The following is a 22,041-nucleotide window of genomic DNA, read 5'->3' as shown; positions in this document are numbered from 1 at the left end:
AGAGGGAAGATGACAACTCAGTGCAAAATAAGCTCCACCTAGTTTGTATGTGGCCAAGATACCACTGAGACCTATGATTCCATGATTCTAAATCAGTTGATCTCAACTGCTGTTCTCTACTCTAAGAGAACCAATGCGTAGATGTCTCAAGCATGCCAAACGCCTTTACAACACATAGCTGGCATCTTAGCAGGACTCAGAGACCTGAAACCCACATAGAAGAATCTGCTTTGTGGGTCTGTTCCTGGCCAACGTATCTGAGGTCACAGATGCTAATGTAGCATGAGATCAATGATTAGAGATATCATCCTCACAAAAGGAACAAGAACATAGTAACAATCCATGGGCGGAACAAAGCCAGAATGGGGCCTACCTCCAGCCAAGTTTCCACTTTCTGTGTAAATGAAATAGTATCTGTTCCTCCCTGCTCACTCTTTACATCTATGCTCCTCTTTGTTCTCGTTGGCTTCCCACGACCTTTGGTGTTCATATGGGTAGAAATGGGCATTTCTTTTAGGGGCCGTAACAGGTTCTTGAGTACACTGCTGGGACATGACCTCCTGCTGCCTTGCCCTCAGGAGATGACTGTGTGGAACCTAGGGGCATAGGGGACCCTTACATTCTGAGGCAAAGGCAGGTTATCAGTTCTGGCCAATTACAGGCCACTGCTATAGGGTTTTCTCCTCCCTTCTTTCATCACCAATATGAAGTTACTACTGAAGTTGTTATTTATTATTTCTAAGGTTATGGGTTGCCCACTGACAATTTAATGACAAATCATGTACCTTATCCCTCAGGAGTTCTGTTGGAATTTACTCAAGAATAATCAAATCTAGAATAAATGATCTTGTTTCTGATTCTGTTCTCACAATCTGTAATACTGATTAGAACTATCATCATTCTATTTTTGAGACAGTAAATTCAATTTTGATTGCTTGACAACTTCCATTAACATTTTGTTCACACATTCAGGGTGATTAAAACATGTTCATAGAGAGGTACAAGTGGACCATCTTTATCTGTGAGTTCGGAATCCACGGATTTGACTCAGCGTGGGTTCCAAACCTGCATTGGAGGGCCTCACCTGACCTGCCAGATACAACTGGAAGCACCGGGAGGTCACACCTGGGAGGCTTTCTGAGGCCTGGGTGGCTGTGCGCAGCCTCCCCAAGCATCAGAAGACCTTTCTAAGTCCTCCAAGAGGCATTTTTGAGGCCTTAGAAGGTCTCGGAAGGCCATAGAAGGTCCCTGGAAGTCCAGAAAGGCACTTCTTGTTTTCACTAAACCAGAAGTACCGGTCAGAAGGCCTGCCGGAGCAACTCAAAAGGCCTTCTGGAAACTTCTGACAGGCACTTCTCGTTTTCACCAGCAGTGCCTTTCAGAAGGTCTGACCATTGAATTAATTATCCATGAATTTCAGTGTCCATGTTGGAACAGAACCCTCGTGGATACAGTGGACCTACTGTATTTATTTTCTTCTGAACTATGTCTGAGAGCATCCTTACAATTAAACATTCGTCCTAGAATTTTCCTCATTATTAACCCATAACAACATCCAGTCAGCAAATGTGATAAACTAGTGGTTAACTAGTGGTTAACCTGCCCCACACTTCTGCAATGGCTATATTGTTACATTAACAAGGCCATGTTCTCGATTAAAAGGAAAAATGTGTGATTGTGTGATATTCTCACACCAGTACATTATATCAATAAACCTGAATAAGACCATAAACATATAACTGAAAAACCTTTGAAAAGCAGTCATAAAATAGTCATACTTCCATGTCAAGGACCTTGTGGAATATGGCCTGAGCCAAACATTCCCGTATGTACTTCTGGTGATCCTTCCTCATGGCATTCAGTCGGTACTCCTTCTCAGATATTATTCTTCCACTTCTTGAAATCTGCCATGAAAAAATAAAATGCAATTAGAGAGTGATGGAAGAAGAAGCAAGATGGTCTGGTGGTTAGGCAGGTGGTCTGGTCTAGAGGGTAGAGCTGCTGTTAATGCCCAAAAATAACATCTGAAGGTCTCTGGTTCAAGATCAACAGAAGCTTCTATGAGCAGCAAGAACTTGAGAAGTGGTTGACAAACTGAGCTGAGTTTTTCCACCTGCTCTTCAGTGTGAGTAATGAAGTTGTCTTGGCTGCTCCTTAGAAAAAAAGGAGCTGTTCATCAGATAGTGTGGGAGGCTGCAGTGGCCAGAAGTGATACCAGATGGTTGAAAGATCCACCTGGAATGTTATTTGGTTCTTGAAAGATAGAATCTTTCTGTTATTGTAAAAAAAAACCCTCAGGGGTTTAGAAAAAGACTGCCTTGCACAGAAGTCAAAGGAGTAATCTGATGGCTAAAAAAGGCAGTATATAAATACTGGTTATTATTAAATATTGGTTATTATTAATAAATATGTATATAATCCAGGCCTCCTTAGGTCCAGGATGCACATGGAAACAACTGTGCACAAGTACTTCCCTGTTCCCTTCAATGTGAGTGAAAGTTCCATATGCATCCAGTGCATTCACAGGACCATACCATATGTGCACCATATGTGCACTAGCAATCCAATCCTTCCTCCTCCCAGTAGTTTTGTGATCCCAGTAAGAAAGCCAGCAACTTCTGAAGTGGAATGTCAAAAACAGTTAGTGATACAGCATGAGGTTGTTAAAACAGAAAAGGCAAGAGTTTCATTGGGACAAGTCCCTTGTGAGAATAAGCAGCTCCTTGGATCCCAGCCATTGTGTTTCACAGTCAGAGGAACATCTTCTATAATAGCAGGATGACAAAACAAACGATGGCTGAAAAGGTATACAATATAACCGTAGTGAGAAATAGCTGTATATCTGCTTACAGCTTACTGTTTGGCACCATTCATCTGCAGAGATGATTAAAGTAACTTTGCTATCAGCTGAAGCCCTGTGCCAAGACAAGTATATGAAGAACTAATCAATTCATGTCTCTGAAAGGTCTCCAGTAGCATGAAAATGGGTTACTGCAGCACTATTGATAGTGAGTGTATTAAGATGGAACAAAGCTCCAATTTCCATGAAAACTTCTTCATCAGTCATTCCTAATGTTAGGCATCCGGAGCATGGAACTGTCTCATTTTGCTTGAAATGTCACTTGAAAATGCTAAGTGTCTCATTAGGGGAAATGATTCCCTCTGAGTAGAACGCATTCAAATGCCTCAAGACCAAGGAGTCTCCTCTTCCATATTATCAACATTGCCCAGCAGTTTTTCGTTTGCCCTCATTCCTTCTTCTGGAAACATCCACCAACAAGAAAAACACCTCACACCTTCATAAGTTAATTTGTTAGACCGCAACCTTCTCACGTGGTTGCTATGGGCTGCCCCTGCTGGGCAGGAGGACCTGAGGTGCTTCTTTCTGCAACCACCTTGCAAAACAGTTCGGTTGGAGCATATTCACTGAAGTGACCCCCTTAAATTAAAAGAAGTGTGCTCCCCATTTTTAAGGGGTTCTGTAAGTAAAAAGGAAGGCAGCAGTGGGCCAGCTAGATAGGGCACTTGCCAGGTCTCCGTCAGAGGCTATCAGAGCACCCACCAGGTCAGACCAATTGTTAGATCCTCGAAACCAGTGGCAAGGCTAGCATCCAATGTGCCATTAGGCAACAGGTAGAAGTGCCACAGGAGACTACTGCAAGGCTTTGCTCTCAGGCCCCCAGCTCTCAGGCTTTGATGTCAGGCCCCCAGTGCAATCTGGCACTGGTGCTTTTCTAACTACTGATGTTCAGGCTGACTAGGTGGCAGTGATTGGCTCCTTGCACACTGAGCCAATGTCAAGCTGCCTTCAGGCCACCACCCCATGACTGGGATGTGCTGGAGTTTCCAAGGATGCTGGCAGAGTTACTAGAAGGATTGTGCCAGTGTGGGTTGCCTGGGTTCTTGTCTCCCCCTCCCATTCTGTCTAGACAGGTTTAGAATATGACAACCTTGTGCCAACGTCGGCACAATTTTGGCACAGGATTGAAGTGCAAAATACTAATTAGTAGCTTCCTACTGGGTAGATGAGATTTCCTGGTGATACAGACTGTTCAGTGATGAGCAATAATATGAAATGGAGCATATCATAAGGAAAAGATTATTTTCACTTCATTGTAAGCAACTCCTGTGCCAACAGATCAAAGTGTTTGCAACTCCATATAAGTATATAAACCCAAACACACTGGCCAATTTCTGGGTTCTGCAGAGATTCAACAAATCTACAAGTGTTTCACTTCACATTAAAACAACCTTAAATTTAAATTCAGATAGTTCCACTCACCCAGATTGTTTTGTCTATAGAGGTCCAATTACTGAATTTTTTGTTGGGGAAAAAAATAATTTTTTGTTATTGCAGGCAGGCTACAGAGAAAATTCACTTGGTGAAACAGGACTGGCTTCACCTTATTTAATTATTGTTTTTCTTTAATTATTTATAATTATTTATTTTAATTTGCTTGATGATGTCACTTTCAGCCATGACAACATTTCCGATGGGTCCTGACAGATTCTCATTCTAAAAAGTGGGTCCTGGTGCTAAATGTGTAAGAACCACTAGCATGTACCATACAAAATATACACAATTTGTACACAAACTGTATCTGTCTTGGAGAGAACGTAACTGTACCCAGGTATAGGCTGCACAGATTACTCAGGTACAGTTTAATATGATTAAACTTATCTCCCAGCCTAACAGGCAGCCCAATCCTGAGCTGCCCAGGGTACACAGCTGCAGCGGTGCTGACAACAGCTGCCGCTGCATCCTCAATGCCTCAGCCTCCCACAGGCAGAGCCTCGGAAGAAGGGGACTTTTGTCCCCTTCTCCCGGGTAAGGGAAGCAGCACCACAATGGGGCTACTCACTTTCCCGCTGAGGTAAAGCCGTTCGTGTAGGGCACTGAGCCCTACACAAACAGACAGGATCTGGTGGAGCAGAGCTCCACCGGGCCCACCTCTCTGCCTCCCCGCTCCTTTCCCCTGGCACACCTCCCACCTGCCCTCTCTCCGTCCCCGCCTCCCATCACGCCTCCTCCCCGCCCTCCGCCCCCTCCTCCCTCCCCGGAACACCTCCTCTCCGCACCCCTCCCCACCCCCGCTTACTGTGCCATGGCTCAGCGGTCCGTGCAACCACTGAGCAGTGGATGACAGGTGCCCGCCTGGCACTAGCACAGACAATGGGCTAGCACAGACACTGGCCCAGTGGTAAGCCTTGCAAACGTGCCTTACGGCATGTTTGCGACAGTGCACTCCAGTGGAAAGTCGGCACACCAAGCTCAGGATTGGGCTCTTACTCTTCAGTGAAACGGTGAGAAAAAAAATGGGGTGGGGTGGTGAAGAACCACAGATGCCAACTTGCGAACCTGTGAAAAGGGACAGAATAAAATGGAAAGACATGACACCTAGAGAAACTGAGAGGAAAGCTTTGCATACCTACCAGACCTGATCTCTGAAGGTGATGCCTTATCCTGATGTTGCTGAAATATGCTGCCAGGTGCTTGTCTGTTAGGCTGTTGTAAGTTGCCAGGGATCTGGAAAAAACAAGGCAGTCACTATAAACTCAGAGGCTATCTGATGAAAATGAACAAGGCATTCTTTGGGACTGAAAATGGCTCTTCAAGCACTTATTGGCTTAAAGAGCTACCTCTTATTTCTAATGGCGCTTATTAGGTGTGGGTTGAACAAACCACGATTCCCACCTCAGAAACATGAAAAAATATGGCTCAGGCAGACCTCCTGATTGATAGTCCTTCAGGGCAGTGTCAAGAATTGGGACCAGATTATATAGTGGCCAAGGCCCCATCCCCATCATAGGACCCAATCAGCTGAGCCCCATAGTACTGGTCAATTGCCAACAGATTTCCCCCATTCACTGAATGGGAGGGTGGGAGTAGCCACCATCAGTAAACCGGTGGGGGGAGTGGAGAGTTTTTAACCAGGGCCTCTTGCAACCTGGCCCCAGGTTCTCAAACACCCATGTACTTGTATCAAGGAACTGTGTCCCAATCAGGGATGTTGGAAGTTGTGTGCCCAGTGTCAACACTTTTATGCATTTGTTGTGATAACAATGCAAGTCAGGATGAACGTATCTGCCTCTTCTTTTACATTCAAAGCAAGCAAAGGCAACTTCTACCCAGCTTATCCTAAATAAAACAGTGTGTGCCGTTATCAACTTTGAGCCCAATCCTATCCAATTTTCCAGTGCTGGCGCTGCTGTGCCAATGGAGTATGCTCTGCTTCCTGTGTTGGGGAGGCAGTCACAGAGGTTTCCTGAAGGTATGGGAACATTTGTTCCCTTACCTTGGGGCTGCATTGTGCTTGCACCGGCACTGGAAAGTTGGATAGGATTGGGCCCTTTACCATTTTCCTCCATTCTTCTGCTGGGTATGACTCCTATGGCTTTTAAACAGGCTGACATGGTATGAGGAAGTTGAGTTTTGGTAAACAAAAAAGCTCTCCTGGTCAGAAAGGGAGGAACAGAAATATTCTCTTCAGGAAAGAAAGAAAAAACACAGGCAAGAGACTTACAGGAAGGTTATTTTTGGTTTCACAATCATCTCACAGGTAGCCTACACCAAATAAATTAAACTTTAAACAGGCAATTTCATTTGCCATGTTATGCCTGGTGATTAAACACTGGTGCTATAGCAACTGCTTTATGTTACTTTCTTTACCCTGTTGCTTGCATTTGCATCTGAAACCACCAGATTACAGCAATCAAGTCAAGTATTGATTTATGGTGTCTCCTAGCACTGCATGAATAGAGACTGTGGGAGACGGGAGGGATAAACTTAACCCAACATCCTTTTATTTACTTCCTTCTCAATATTTCATGGCCCAGATAACAAGTTAAAACACAACTAATCTCTGACATCACAGAGATGGAGCAACTCTAGCTGGCAATCCACTTTGTTCCTTGAGTTTCATTTCAATGGTAAACAATCCACCTTTAGTAAATACCCACTTGAATTAGAGGATCAAAGAGCAAGTACCTGTAGCTGAAAAGTCAAATAGGGTTGTGATGCCCAATGGAGTTGGCACCCATGGGAGCTTCTTTTCCTTGACAAGGAGAAGCCACATGACAGTCCTATCTGAATTGGGACCATGGCAGTGGGCAGGGTTAATCCCCCTCCCTCCATGCTTTCAAATTGCATCAAGGCCCCACATGGCTGCTATTCACATTTGTTGACAAGTGATACATTGCTGTTGTTAACAGTATTTATATACCGCTTTTCAACAAAGAAGTTCAAAAAGTTCATATATAAATATTAATGATCATTTGAAAAATCAAGCGCACAGGCCTCAATCACATAATAGGTATATCCAGGATGGTGCAATAGTTTGGGAGTTGGAACCTAGATCTGGAAGATCCAGGTTCAAATTCCTGCTCAGCCATGAAGCTCCCTGGGTGACTTTGGACCAATCAAAATCTCTCAGCTTCACAGGGCTGAAACCTCACAGGGTTGTTGTGCAGATAAAAGGAGGTGCCCATGCCTTTCTTCCTATTCCCATGCAGCGACATCTACCTCCATTTTTCTTTATGAAGTATCACAGAGATATAGCCAGGATATCTCTAAGCCAGATCTGAACAGGACTTAACAACAGAACTTAGTTTTAATGTCAGGGCTCAGGTCTAGGACACAGCAACTGATAATAATAGAAAAATCATGTCATTTCAGAAAAAAAAAATTAAAAGTTAAGCAATAGGAGATGTCAGCATAAGTTGTAGTATAGTATATTCTTCATATGTCAAATGCATATGACCTCCTCTTTCCTCCTAGGACCTCTACACTACACCATTTAATATAGCACCACTGATTACAGGCAGATATAGTTTCCACCCTCTTAATGGAATGTGTGCCTTTCATTCAAAGGCACACTAATTATTGAAAGCCTAGACTAGGTTCCTGTTTCCAGGTGCTAACAGCAAAGTATGGTACCCATATTATGTTTTCAGTCTTGGAAAGAGCACAAGTGAGCAACACGCTTCTTAAGTTACCTGCTCTGGACAACCCACAGGGCACTCTTTGTTTACCGCACACTTGCTAATCATGCTGACGGAGAAACAGGAATAAATTGTTCTCAGGGCAGGGATGGAGAAAGGATGGAAAAATACAACATGCAGGGGTCACAAAGCACCAGCGTAACAAAGTTTCAAAGTAGGTTTAATGTTGTACAGGCAAAGCAAATCATTTGGATGCTTCTTTTTTAAGATATAAACTCATCTGCTTATTTGAGGTTGGATTGGTTTGGTTAGGACACAAAGAACCTTCTAAGTCAGGGGTGGGCAAACTTTCAGCTTTAGGGATCCTGGACCTTTAACAATTGTACAGAAGAGGGAATTTCAGCAAGTGAAGCTTGTCATCGCATACAGAAATTCCCTCTTCTACATAATTGTTAAAGGCCCAGGATCCCTAAAGTTGAAAGTTTGCTCACCCCTGTTCTAAGCCATTAACCCCATCTAGATTGCATAGAGAACTTGCTATATTTGGAAATAGTAAACAATACCCAAATTTGGATTGTGGTTTGTATTTATTCTTAGATCCATTCTGGCCTTCAATCTCATGTTCATTGAAAGTGTGGGAATTGAAATGGGATAATACCCTTTTGCTGTGCGTTCAGCCTCTGTACATTCAACATGAGGTGTGAAAAAGAGGTTACACACCCAGTACATGCAATTAGGAACCCTGGTTATAAAGGAAACAGTACTAGTGTCAGGTCGATGCCTTCCACCATCCCACCCCTGACCAAAAGCCATAATGACATTTTTTCAACAAATGGCAGCAACCAGAAAATACTCAAGAGTAAAGTTTGTAAGCAACATTGGAAGGCTGCCAGTTTAAATGGAGAGACATGGCCAGGGAAGTGCTGCTTTTGAAATAACAGGACATGTCACTTTATGGATTGGCAACTTGTTAAAGGACAAGGAACAGAGACTAGAGAAAAGGGAATTGTCATAGTGAATGCAAGTAAGAAGTTGAGTCCTCCAAGGATCTGTTTCAGGACAGGTTTTTGTTTGTTTTTTAATTGTTCATACTGTACAAGGGTATCTCAAGGGTAAAAGGGAAGGTGGCCAAGTGTGCAGATAACAAAACTATAAAACCTATAATATTATGCCTTGTGTGTAGAGGTATTACATCACTCCTCAGGCCTGGTAATTTAACCCATGGAGATTCTACAGAGATTCTACGGTGGAGTTGGACCCACCTTCAATCTCTACTTTGCTGGATTCTATCCCTTCCTTAACATAAATGGCCACCCCACCTCCAACATGCCCCTCCAGTGGTTCCACTCTCTTGGCCAATAGGTTCCAGGTGGTGGTGCTGGGAGAACCTTGTTCAGTACTTTGGTCCTTGGGGTGTGGGGCATGTTGAATCTTATCACCCTTGTTATTTAATATCTACATGAAACTGCTAGATGAGGTCATCCAGTCATTTGGAGTGGGGTACCATCAGTATGCTGATGACATGATGATATCTCTCCTTTCTATCAAATACCAGGATGGCTGTCAAGATCCTGGAGTACTACCTGGAGGTGGGTGGGATCTGGATGAAGGCTAACAAACTGAAATTAAATCTGGACAAGAGAGAGGTCCTTCAGGTTTGGAAACACTCTGAGGGTACTGAACTACCATCCTGCTCTGAATGGGGTTGCACTCCACCTGAAAAAGCAGGTACACAGCTTGGGGGTTCTCCTGGATTCACAGCTGCTCCTGGATGCCCAGGTGTTGGCTGTAGCCAGGGATGCCTTTGTCCAGCTTCAGCTGGTGTGCCAGCTGTGTCTGTATCTGCATCAGTCAAGTCTGGCCATAAAAGTCCATCCCATGGTAACATTCGGTTTAACCTATTATAGCATGGTCTATATGGGGCTGACATTGAAGATGATTTGGAAGTTGCAATTAGTGCAGAATGCAGTAGCTCAAGTGGTTGCAGGAGGCTAGAGGTTTACTCTGTTGGACTGCTGTACTGGCTGCTGGTTCAGTTCAGGCCCAATTTAAGTGCTAGTCTTGACCTTTAAGGCCTTTTATGGCTTGACCTGCCTATTTGAGAAACCATCTTCTTCTATTTAATCTGGTCTGTCCTCTTCGGCCATCTGAAAGGGCCCTCTTGGATGTGCTACCACAGAAAGAAACTAGGATGGTGGTAGTTAGAAATAGGGCCTTCTCAGCAGTGGCACCTGTCTTATGGAATTCTTTCTCTTTTGGATTAAGAATTGCTCCTTCACTAGAAGCCTTCCGGTTTGTTCTCCCAAAAAGTCTTCTGACCTCAGCAAGGTATTTTTAGGGATATGTCTGCTGGTTCTATTGGTGGCTTTATTAATTATTGATTGATTTTTATAGCTGCAGTTTTGCTGCTAGTTATACTACTGTATGTTATTTAGTTATTAGTATGTATTTTTACAGTTCTTATATGCGTATATATATATAGACTTACTATTGTAAGTCACATTGAGTGCCCTTTGTGGAGCAAAGTGGGATATAAATTGAGTGAGTGAGTGAGCAAGCGAGTATGATTTTCCAGTTCAGAGGCAGTAAGCCACTGAATATCCAGTTGTTCTGCTTTCAGGGTTCCCAAAGAAATCTGGTAGACTGCTGTAGACTAGATAGGCCTTTGCTTGATCTTGCAGGGCTCTTCTTAATGCATCATTCCTCTGCTTAAACTCATAGCCCCCCCATAACTTGTAATACTTACAGCATAATCCTATGTACATCTAATTAAAAGTAAGTCCTATTGAGTTCAGTGGGGCATACTCCCAAGTAAGCGTGTATAGGATTTCAGCCTTAGTCCCAGAAAGAAATGCCTGAGCCAAGCAGACCATAAGCTTTCCTCCAGTCAATGCCTAGCCATGCAAAACTGTGTAAAAATAATGATGCTGAATTATGACATTGATAAACTAAAGGTCTGTCCCCTTGGTAAGTCACAAAGTACCTGTGATGCAAGAGCCAAATATATTATCTGCCCTTTACTGGCTTCACAGTACATTATGTCCTGTAGTTCTCACTCCAACAATGTTGTCTATCGTAGTGAACTTTTATGACTGTTTTGTTTTATTTGAAAGTGAATTTTAACACAGTCTCCACAAGCCTCTAACATTATTTTTCAGACACCAAATCTTCATGGTTAATTGTACATGGTGTAATTAAGTTAGTAATGGTACACCAAAGAAACATCCTGAAAAAATCCTAGATATTGATTGATAGTCAGACACTGGGAATTAAAATCTCTTTTTTTATATATTGTACAGTTGCATTCTATTGCAAATTTTATACTTAAACTGTAATGAGCACCAACCAGACTGGAGGTATATTCCCTGATTTTAATAGCTTTAGTTCACTCACTGATCTTGCATTATTTCCAGTTGGTGATAAACTTGTCCTGTTCTGCTTTACAAACAGAACAAGCTTACACTCAACAAGGAAGGGAATGTTATTTATAAACAGCCATCAAAAGCTAAGTCCTGTGCTAACTCTTGCCTGATTATCACAGAATACGGATGTTCCACCAATTTCTGCAAAAGCCTATGTGCAGCGGAGGCAGCTGCCCAGTGTGAGGCTCTGCAAAGACTGAGTGTGAAGACAGGAGGCTGTGGGGTGGAACAGTGAGGCTTTGCCACCATTGTGCCTGACCTGATCAGGTGGGCGCACCGCAGGTCATTGTTTTGGAAACTGCTTCTATAAAGGGACATAAATAGAGAGCTGGGAAACTGGCCAAGAGACTTGGGTGGCTAAGGCCCAAAACCTAACCAACTTTCCAGCACTTACATAGCTGTGCCAATGGGAAATGTCCTGAATCCTATAATTGGGTGGCACTCATGGAGGCCTCCTAAAGTAAGGGAATGTTTGTTCCCTTACCTTAGAGCTGCATTGCTCTTATGTCGGTGCTGGAAAGTGGGTTAGGATTGCACCCTAAAGGGGCATGGGCTGGGACAACAATGGGCAATGTAAACATGGAACCAAGGTGAAGGTAAGTCCAGGGCAGGACTTCACAGAGGTCCCTGGATTGTGAGAAATGGACATGTAGGAGTTCGTTGAAGGGCTAGAGAGGATTGTAGACCAGGAATATAGTTTATTCTAGATTCTAATGGGCTGTTGAACTTTTATGAAATGCTCAGAACGGCAATTCTGATAGCTCTGATTTCTATAGTCACTGAAGCATTATAACCTAGTGATCCTAAAAGAGCAGTAATGGGGGCAAAGGAGAGTCCAAATGTCACATGTTGATTTGAACTAAACATCAATTTCCTTGACTGCAGGCTTCCAGTAAAGCAGCAATTTTCAACCAGTGTACCAAGGCACATTAGTGTGCCATGAGCAGTCTGCAGGTGTGCCACAAGAGTTTGGGGGAGGGTCAGTTATTAGTAGAGACACTGGGGGATACGAACCCCCTTCCAGTAGTGCAGTATGCCTTGTCAATTACCAAAAAACCAAGGATGTGCCTTGACCATTTTAGCACCTTGTCAGTGTGCCATGAGATGAAATTGCTGCAATAGAGTTTGTCTGCACTTAGTTAATCCATGTATTCAGCAAGGTAATATGGTCAAATCCTTGAGGTCTGTTTTAAGATCGAATTCTGTATTCTTGAACAGTCTCCCCTGCCTCCCTAATATCGTACTATAGATAGAATACTAGCACATCGGAGAGATAGCTAATGTACCACTCTGGTTAGAGAGACTGCTACACCCCCCATCCCATATTTCATGGCCTTTGGGTGGTACTATTTTCAAATCTGTTATATTTCCCCTCCCCCCAGGGCCCATGACTATAACTATATTGAGAAACATATGACATGTGCCAGTCCAGAAACGTTTATACCACAACACATGTTAATCTCTGATGGCATGTCAAATACTTTGTGGCTTTTTAAAAAAATACCCAAGTAAAGGACTATTGGGTCCTCTACAAACCTGCTCAAAATGCAAGACCTGCAACAGAGGCTCTCTTCCAAGTGACTCTGCCCATTGAGGTTAAGTAGGTGGTAACTAGAGAGAGGGCCTTCTCAGTGGTGGCACCCCATTTGTGGAACACTCTTTCCCAGCTAACAGGGGAGATTCCTTTGCTTTGATTTTTTTTTAGAACATAGGTTAAAACCATTTTGTTTGTGAAGAATCCCATGCACATTTACTCAGATAAGTCCCAATATGTTCAGTTGGGCCTACTCTTAGGAAAGTGTGCATAGGATTCTAGCTTTGGTTTTTTTACATCTTTTACTTTTGCAGTGTCATTTCTTACCTTGTGTTTTCATTCTGATCATATCTAATATTTTATCCCTTCTACTTAAGTCTTAAAAGATCATTATTGATTGTTCTTTGTCTGATGGATTGTTTTGTGTGTGTGATTTCCAAATATTTCAAACAAATGAAATGAATATCAATATCAGCGGGAACACCTTTATATCTGCATCTCCCAGTTAATTGTGGGCACATGGCTAAATTACTTTTTAAAATGCCATAATGAGCATAGAGCCTTCTCTCTTGCAAGATGCAACTCTATGCCCTCTGAGGTGCTTTATGGTAGATTCAGAGAAATTCCTTTGGAGGCAAGAACTTGCGTTTGCTCCTTAGGTGTGGCTCCTTAGGTGTGCTCACAACACATGATTCTATTATTCCCTTTACAAGACTTCCGTGTATTGTATCTATATTATGACAAAAAAGGTATGATGATGATCTTCGGAAACAAGAGGCTAAAGCTTCCATTGCAATTGCTGATAACATTTCCCTGTACGTGACTTTTTCTGCTTTTACCTGAACCTTTCCTCCACTTTCCAGACTAGCAAAGTCTCAGATGTGAAGTCAGCAGTGAAGCATCCATCAAGCAACATATACAAAAGAAGTACACTTTCAAAACTTGAGCACAGAATTGGATTTTTCTGAACAGTGCTTTGGGCAGCTCAAAAGTATCTGCCCTGAATACACTTCTCAAGCCAGCAGAACACATTGCACTGTATAGTCACAGCTGTATCACACAATTCGTACTGTACACTCTCAGTATTATGTAAATATGAGTACACATTGGTTTCCTCACAACAGTACATTAACCCCCTACATACTGCTTACTCAAAGTCATCAGAATATGATAGTTAACGGAATCAACAGTCCATAAACAAAAAGACACCCATACAGAAATGTTATATAGAGAGCATCCTGATTTGGTTGTCTTGGAGAAATATATACCAAAATTTGACACTAGAATTAGTCTTCAGTAAGATAATCTCCATTAGGTTCACTTGAGCACACATGTTTATATGTCAGAAGTGCCTTTAAAAAAAATGATCTATCTGGAATCAAGCCCTGGGTGAATATTACTGAAACTCTGCAAGTTCTAGCACAGTCAATGAAATATATTCAGCTGTGACTTCATTACTGTTTATTTCTTTACATTTGATTTCGCTATTCCCCAAGAATTAATTAGAAACACCAAAAAATATGAACATTCAACATCAAGGTTATTGTTGCGTTTCTAACACAAGGAACTTGTGAATTTGAGCTGCCTGCCTTCAGATTTTGGTTTGTTTGCCTGTTTAGATTTTTTTTCTTCAAGAAAGTAATAAGCCCAAGAGAAAGGAAGAGAATATACCTAAATTAGTTGCAGTGTGAGCTCAGGGGTAGCTTGCCTACCTGCTCTTTTTACTTCTGAGAGCTCATTAAAAAGGGAAAAACTCATCACAACAAGGGATTTCGAGAATACTAGTTTTCCACATTTGTTTTGCAGGCAGGATGGCAATGGTTAAGTAGTAAGCTCTGTCAAATCTGTATTCGAACAGGTAACCCAAAAGGAAGAAGATAATGGCAACTTTAGTCTAGATCCAGCTTTTTAATATTAAATTACTCCCCCTGTTCCTTGGCGCTGCATCATTCCTGAAGAATAGGAATGAGTTCAGCCCTGGCTCACCCTGTCCAAATTCCTTTGCTATCTATAACTTTCCACTAAACATTATCTTTTCCCCCAACCCAACTCCCCTCCTATAATTGAGATTTAGCTCCTCGCTGCCTGTGAGTGCAGCTGGCATGACACATGCCATCATTATACATGCAAGTCTATATTTCATTTTAAAAGAAATGACATTTCAGTAATGGGGAGAAAAGGCCTTTGCTTTTTGGAGGTGCAGAATTGAAAACAGTCAAACCAAATGACTGTTAAATAAATAGATGGGGGGGGTGGGGGGCACAGTCACACAGCTGCAACAGCAAAGCCTCTCCACCCAAGAGAAGTGCATCTACCCTGTCATCATTATCATCACCACCACCACCACCACCACCCAGCTGATATCTGCAATCTTGTCACTTACCCAGGGTGAGGATGATTCATTGTTGCAGAATGGCTTTTTTGTTTTTAATTATGTTTTTGGCTGCTAATGCAAGACGGCTGTTGGTGCTCTTAAGAGGCAGAGCTCATCTTAGAGGCTGGCCGCTGACTCCAGTGCCCCAAGCCCAGTCTCTGCCCCCAAGGAGGCAGCCTGCAAGAGACCTCTCCTGCCCCCTCCCAGCTGACTGTACCCAGGCATCTCTTCCCGTTGCTAAGGGAGGAGGACCACGTGGTGATGCTTTGGAGGAGGTGGGCAGGGAGGAGGGGGAAAAACACTCCCTTCGCCCAATGAATGGGGAGCTGGTGGCAGGCGCTCTCGGCTGATAGGGAGAGCGGCGCTGCCATTCGCGCGCTGCTGCGGGCAGGCTCCCCGGGCGCCTGTAGCCCGGCGCAAAGATGCTGGGGCAGCAGCACGCGTCTGATGGCAGGCTGGATGGGAGCGGGGGGGGGGGCTCTGGAGGGAGCTCTGATCCCTGCAGGGCATGCGCTGCCAGAGGTCACGAAGGCTGCAATCCTTTGCACACTTTCCTGGGAGTAAGCCCCGTTGACTACAATGGGATTTACTTCTGAGTAAACATGCTGAAAGTGTTGAGAAGCTCAGGGGCGGCATGAATGTGTAAACTGTGATCCCAATCCTAGGCATGTCTACTCAGAAGTAAGTCTCATTAGAGTCAGTGGGGCTTCCTCCCAGGAAAGTGTGCGTAGGATTGGACTGTATGTTACTTGAGAACTGTTCCCCCGCCCCCTTTGAGATTCAGGAGGCATCATGTCTAGAAAGTCCCTCCCTATTCCACCCAGTTATACCCCCATGATGAAATCTCGGGGGGGGGGGGAGAGACAAAAAGGCAAGCCAGGAAATCAAATGATCCTTGGCACTGCCATTGACCCCAAATGGCATTCATCTCTGCGAAGGAGAAAGCTTCCCAGTTCCACAGTACTCTTCATCAGACAGGGGGCAAGCAAAATGATGAAGGGTGGGAAACAAGGGGCACGTTGGAGTCTGTAGGAGAAGATAGAGCTTAGTGGGGGGGGGAAGAGTGTGGGATATTTTGCAGGCTTGGAACCACCTATGAAAAAGTGTGAGATGCTTGCAGTATGCACACACCCAGGGCTGTGTAGGCAAAGCAAAACTTGGAATTCATCCACAATGATATTCATCCAAAATCATAGGTGGCTGTGTTCGGCCATCAGAGGGGAAAAAAATCCATAATCCAAAGTAAGATTGTAACTTTACTAGGACCAACTACGGAGTAACAATATTTCTGTGAAAAAGGAGAGAGCTTCTGAGTTCTCCAATACCCTTCATCAGACAGGTGGCAAGTAAAATGATAGGGGGTGACAAAATGATAGAGGGAGGTGTTGTGAGAGTCTATAGAAGAAGACAGAGTTTAGGGGGAGGGGAGAGTTTGGGATATTTTGCAGGCTTGGACCTACTTATGAAAAGTGTGGCATAGTTTCAGTACACACACACACACACACACACACACACACACACACACACACACACACCCAGGGCTCTTTAGAGAAAGCAGAACTTGGAACTGGAACTTAGAATCATTTAAAGAAGATTCAGGAGAGAAGCCAAAAATGGTTGAATATTCCCCTCCATAATATTCTGGAAATACCAAAGTCTGTAAGGTAATTAAGTGCAGTGTAAAAGTGCTAACTTGAACATCACAGCTTCCTTCCAAGTTTTATTATGGTGTTAGTTATGCAAATACTATCAGGGTACATGGCATCTTATGAATCAATAGGCAAAAACAGATCCCTGCCTCAAGGAGCTCACATTCTAAAATAAGCTCTTGGGAGCGGGTAGAAAGGGAGAGACAAGGGAGGGATGAAAATGCATTTATGGGTATGTAAAGGACTAAGGCAGGGTCCTAAATGCACTTGCCACTAGCCAGCATAAATTTTCCTTGGCATGTAGGATCAGTAGGAGCTCCACACACAGTTCTAGTCATCCCATCTCTAAAGGTATGTTGTAAAGCTAAAAAAGATGCAGGGGGAAAAGCCACTCAAAGGAGGAGAGGGTGAAGAAATTTCCCTACAAGGAAAGGCTGAAGGTTCAAAGTGTTTTAGTTTAGAAATATGAGGGCTTACAATAGAAACTTGAAGTTTAGAAACCTGCTTAGCTTAGAAATATGATAGCAGGGTAGGACATAAGATTATAAATTTATTCATGAAATTTCTCTCTCTTTCCTTAATACTAGCAGTTGGAATCATCCACTGATGGATTCAGTCCATTCACTGATGGACAGTGGATTCAGGACAGATAAGGGATAGCAGTTCTTCATATAGTACATAACTTAATGTATGGCAATGACTGCCACAAAATGTGGTAATGGTCACTAGCTTCAGGCCCAATCCTATCCAATTTTCCAGCACCGGTGCAGCCGTAATGCAGCCCCAAAGTAAGGAAACCAATGTTCCCATTCTTTAAGGAGGCCTCTGTAACTGCTGCCCCACTACAAGATGCCGTGCATGCCCCATTGGCACAGCTGCACCGGCCCTAGAAAATTGGATAGGATTGGGCCCTTAGTTGGCTTTAAAAGGGGATTAGACAAATGGTTCTCAAACGTTTTAACACTGGGACCCTCTTTTTAGAATGACTGTCTGGCAGGACACAGCAGAAGTGATGTCTGGGACCAGAACCTGGAAGTGATGTCATAGGCGGAAGTCATATTGTCAAGCAGGAAAATTTTAACACCCCTCCTATGACAAAATCAAACTAAATTAAGTAAATCAAGTTTACAAAAAGTTCAAACATTTATTTAAATTAAGAATCAGCCTCCTAACCCTCCCAAGCAGTTGCTGATCTATTTCAAAAAAAATTCCCCAAACCTCCCAAAGGCTGCAATCCTATCCATACTTGCCTGGGAGTAAGCCTCATTACCTATGTTAAAAGTATATACATAGTAGCCTGTTAAAAGTACAGATCTTAACATTTCCCCAAATGCCGTCACATACCAGGGTAGCATCAAGTGTAATATATTAAAAATAAAATACACACTGAAATGAATGGGAACTCATTAGAAATGGGCTTGCAACCCATCTAGTTGGTCCTGACCCACAGTTTGAGAAATGCTGGAGTAGACAAATCCATGGAGGACAGATCAGTTTATGGTTGTCATGATGGCTATTTGGAGCCTTCATATTCAGATGAAGTATGCTCTTTGTGCCAGTTTCTGGGGAGCAACAGTGAGAAAAGGCTATAACTTTCTGGCCCTATTGTGGCCTTAATGGCATCAGCCTGGGTGGGCTACAGTGGGCAGGGGGATGCTGGATTAGATTGTTTGGTCATATCAAACAGAGCTCCATACCTTTGATTTCTTCCTTCTCTCAAATCTAGAGATTTTCCCTCATACCCTGTTGATTACTAAGACACACAACTTTCTGAATGTTTTCAAAGTTAGAGAGGGAGAAAGGGCCTCCTACCTTCCCCACGGATCCAAAAGAAAGCTAAAGACTTTTCCTGACTCTATAGTGTACAGTCTAATCCAAGCATTTATGACACAATACACTGTAGTTTACACATAACCATGCAGAGCCTTCTCATACCATGCTGCTCTGCTTTGAGGAGGGAACAAATGAAGCAGCCCTAAATTTCTAATTCAGCACAAAGTAATGCTGCAAACCTTGTTGCTTTTATTACACTGCATTGATCCAGGTTTTAAAGGCATTTTTAGGTACCTAACAGCCCAATTCTATCCTCCCTCTGCTAAAGCATGCAGACGCACCAAAACAGGCTGCACTGTATGCTTTAGTGGGTGGAAGAGAGGGAGACTGGTGTTACGTGAAAATCCCCTTTTCCCTTCCAAGTTGTGGTTTTATATCTGGTTATGTATTTTGGACTAAAATGCAGGCCTAAAACTTCTCTTACAGGCCACAAAAGGAATCAAATCATAAACTCACTCATTTCTCATGTTGTTGGCCACCTTCAGTCTGGAAAGACTCATTTTCTCTAGGAACACTGGAAATGTCTTTATTGTTTAAGTCAATTACTGAATATGCAGACACCTTACCTAGCCTCCACCTAAATTGTTGCTTAAATATCTCCTATTGTTAACTAAATCACAGCCATTAAGCTACATCCAGACTCCAAAGTCCAGTAGCAACAGGAAGCAAGCTACCCCCCTCCCCCAGAGTCAACCTCTGCTGATAGCTGATTTCTGGACCCTCCCACTGTTTTACATACTCCACATGTACCTGTGTGTATACTGAGCATGCGCATCTAGACCAGCACTAGGACACATCCGGGTCATTCTAGGTCAGCCACAACCCTTTAAGAGAAAGCTCCGAGCACATGGCTCTCTCTGGGCCCCCCCCCTTTCAGGGACACGGCACAGGGTCCTCCATAGGACTCCCCACACACCCCCATCCATCTGCTCCCCAGGACAGGTAATTATCCTGCGTTTCTGAAATTCTTTCCCTTCTTCCCCATCTATTCCTCCCTTCTTCCCCATCTTTAGTTAGCAAACTGGGTTTAGCAGATTAAGGGACCCCTAAAATCCTTCCCTACAACCTATCCGTTTCTGATTCCTTCTCGGATGCACCAAATACATAGCACATGCAACGACCATAAAAGCTAGGTACATTTTTCAAGTACTAGAACCAAGAAATGTATTATGTTTACCTTTGTGTGTTTTGTAATAAAAAATATAATCTTTGATTGAACATTACCTTTCTCCCAGTCTCCTCTTTAAGTTACAAGGGAATTTCTTTGCATTACGCTGTTTTGTTATCCAGCCTGTGACCCTGAGGTTTCCAAAAAGGGTAATATAATAATTCCCCTTAAAACATAACAGCCCTTTTTGGTAACACTGGGAGAGACAAGGGAAAATATTTTTCATTACCCCTTCATAAACCCCTTGATCGCTTATGGGTCAGACCTGCACCAGCAATATAGCTGCTGCAAGTCCTAGGAAAGAAAGGGGGTGTTGGGAGTCTCCAGAGGGGAATAGCATCCAGATACACTTTGCTTGCACCAGGATACATCCCCTGCTGCCTATGACATTACTCCCATCCTTGCCCCTCCAGGAACCTCACCAATATACTAGAACCAGTGAAGCCTCTCCTGGCCTCTGCTGCATACGAAGTGCCACTTGCCATATCTAGTGGTGACCCGGAAGTGCAAAGCAATGAGTTGGAATGAAGTTTACACCAATGTATAACACATTCCCCAAACACCCCGAGCCCATAGGATTGGGCTGTACACAAATTAACAGCATTAGTTTATTGCTTATACGGTGACCAGGTCAAAAACATTTCAAAGAGATTGACCTCTCATTCTTTGTGAAGAGAGGTAGTTTTATTATACCGGATGCACAACAACAACTATATGATCACAATGATACAATTAATGAAACAGAAGTTTGCGTAAAAATTTTTTTAAAGTGAAATTCTGTAGAGTTCCAGATTTCTCCAGATAATATTCCATGTGTGTCACAGGTAGAAAGTGTGAAATTATGTTTTGACAAGTGCTGTTGTGATTATTTCCCTTTTTCCCCACTGGAAAAAATGCTATCAGATAAGAATTGCATTAAAAACAGCACTAGTATGACACCTTCTGGTGAGAAGTCAATAAATTCTCCCATTGCCACATTAATAGTCAGGCCTCTTTATTTGAGACCAGCTTCTCAACCAGTGGTACTTGTACCACCGGTGGTACTTGAAATAGTGTCCAGTGGTACACATAGGGCCCCCAGACTCCCACTGCCTAAGAGCAAGACCAGCAATGCAATGCAACAAACAGTGGTAACAGGCTCAGTGGGCAGAGCTCCAGCATGCACTTTTTGCATGCTCGAAAAAGCCCTCCCGTCAGTCCTGAGCCTCTTACAGGTGTCTGTCGTGTTGCATTTGGCCTCCAAATCCAGAAGTAACTGGTGATGACATCATCATTTTGGTATTTCCAAAAGGTGGACCATTGTCAAGAACATACGTACATTGAGCAATGCTGTTCTAGACCCTTTTGTGGTTTGGCAGAGGATGCAGCTCTAGATCAGTGGCAGAACATCTGCTTTGCATGCAGAAGGTTCCCGGTTCAATGCTTGATAGTTCCATGCTGGGGAAAAAAAGAAAAAACTCCTGCCCAAAATCCTGAAGACCCATTGTTAGTCAGCATAGATAATACTGAGGTAGATAGGCCAGTGAACCAACTCAGGCCCAGAACAAAACTCATGCGGAGTTTTGCCAATTCACAAAATTAGCATCAAGAAAGGATCTAAATGTTTCAATTTTGCCTGAACAATTCAGACTTACAATGACATTATTTAACCTTGAGGAAAAAAAGTAGCCCAAGGGAAAAAATACATCTTTTAAAAAATGTGTTTCCATGCATGTTTGCGTTTGTCAGAGCAATTTTTCCCTGCAAAAACATGTGTGCTGTTGGTTGATAACCCAACTGCAATCTTGATATGATGCAGATACATACCAGACCTCATGAGACAAGGTAACAGAATTCAGCAATCCATCAAATTCTCTCATAGTACTGTTTGTACTAAAACTGTACTAAAATTGCTGCAGTACAGGTCAATGGGTATTATAGTATTAATGGGGGGAATATTACAACTCACTATCAAAGAAAATATATGAAAGCCAGAGTTTAAATTTCGCAAGGATCCAATAAGTCTACATATTAGTATGTCTTGTACTGACTGCATGGTATGTAGTCCCCCTTCCTTTTCAAAAGCCAAAGGTCAGTTGTAATGCTCACATCACACCTCCCTCACCCTGTGCAAAAGAGTA

The 22,041-nt window shown here is 43.1% G+C and overlaps 1 protein-coding gene across 5 annotated transcripts in view; it reads right to left on the bottom strand.

Moving 5' to 3' along the window:
• The window catches only part of ERICH3 (glutamate rich 3), a 67,047-nt gene extending 51,547 nt beyond the window's left edge, over nucleotides 1-15,500 (bottom strand). For all 5 annotated transcript variants that reach the window (XM_066625055.1, XM_066625057.1, XM_066625058.1 and 2 more), the window contains exons 1-3: nucleotides 15,281-15,500; nucleotides 5,434-5,527; nucleotides 1,779-1,904 (exon numbers count right to left, since the gene is read on the bottom strand). In XM_066625055.1, coding sequence (XP_066481152.1) covers nucleotides 1,779-1,904; nucleotides 5,434-5,527; nucleotides 15,281-15,300 — 240 coding nt within the window. In that variant the 5' untranslated portion in view covers nucleotides 15,301-15,500. The remainder of the gene's footprint in view (nucleotides 1-1,778; nucleotides 1,905-5,433; nucleotides 5,528-15,280) is intronic.
• Nucleotides 15,501-22,041: the final 6,541 nt, after the last annotated feature.

Source organism: Tiliqua scincoides, chromosome 4 (assembly GCF_035046505.1).
Source record: "Tiliqua scincoides isolate rTilSci1 chromosome 4, rTilSci1.hap2, whole genome shotgun sequence".
NCBI classification, from domain to species: domain Eukaryota; kingdom Metazoa; phylum Chordata; class Lepidosauria; order Squamata; family Scincidae; genus Tiliqua; species Tiliqua scincoides.
The sequence above is the reverse complement of the archived record's forward strand: the minus strand, read 5'-3'. Positions and strand labels throughout refer to the sequence as shown.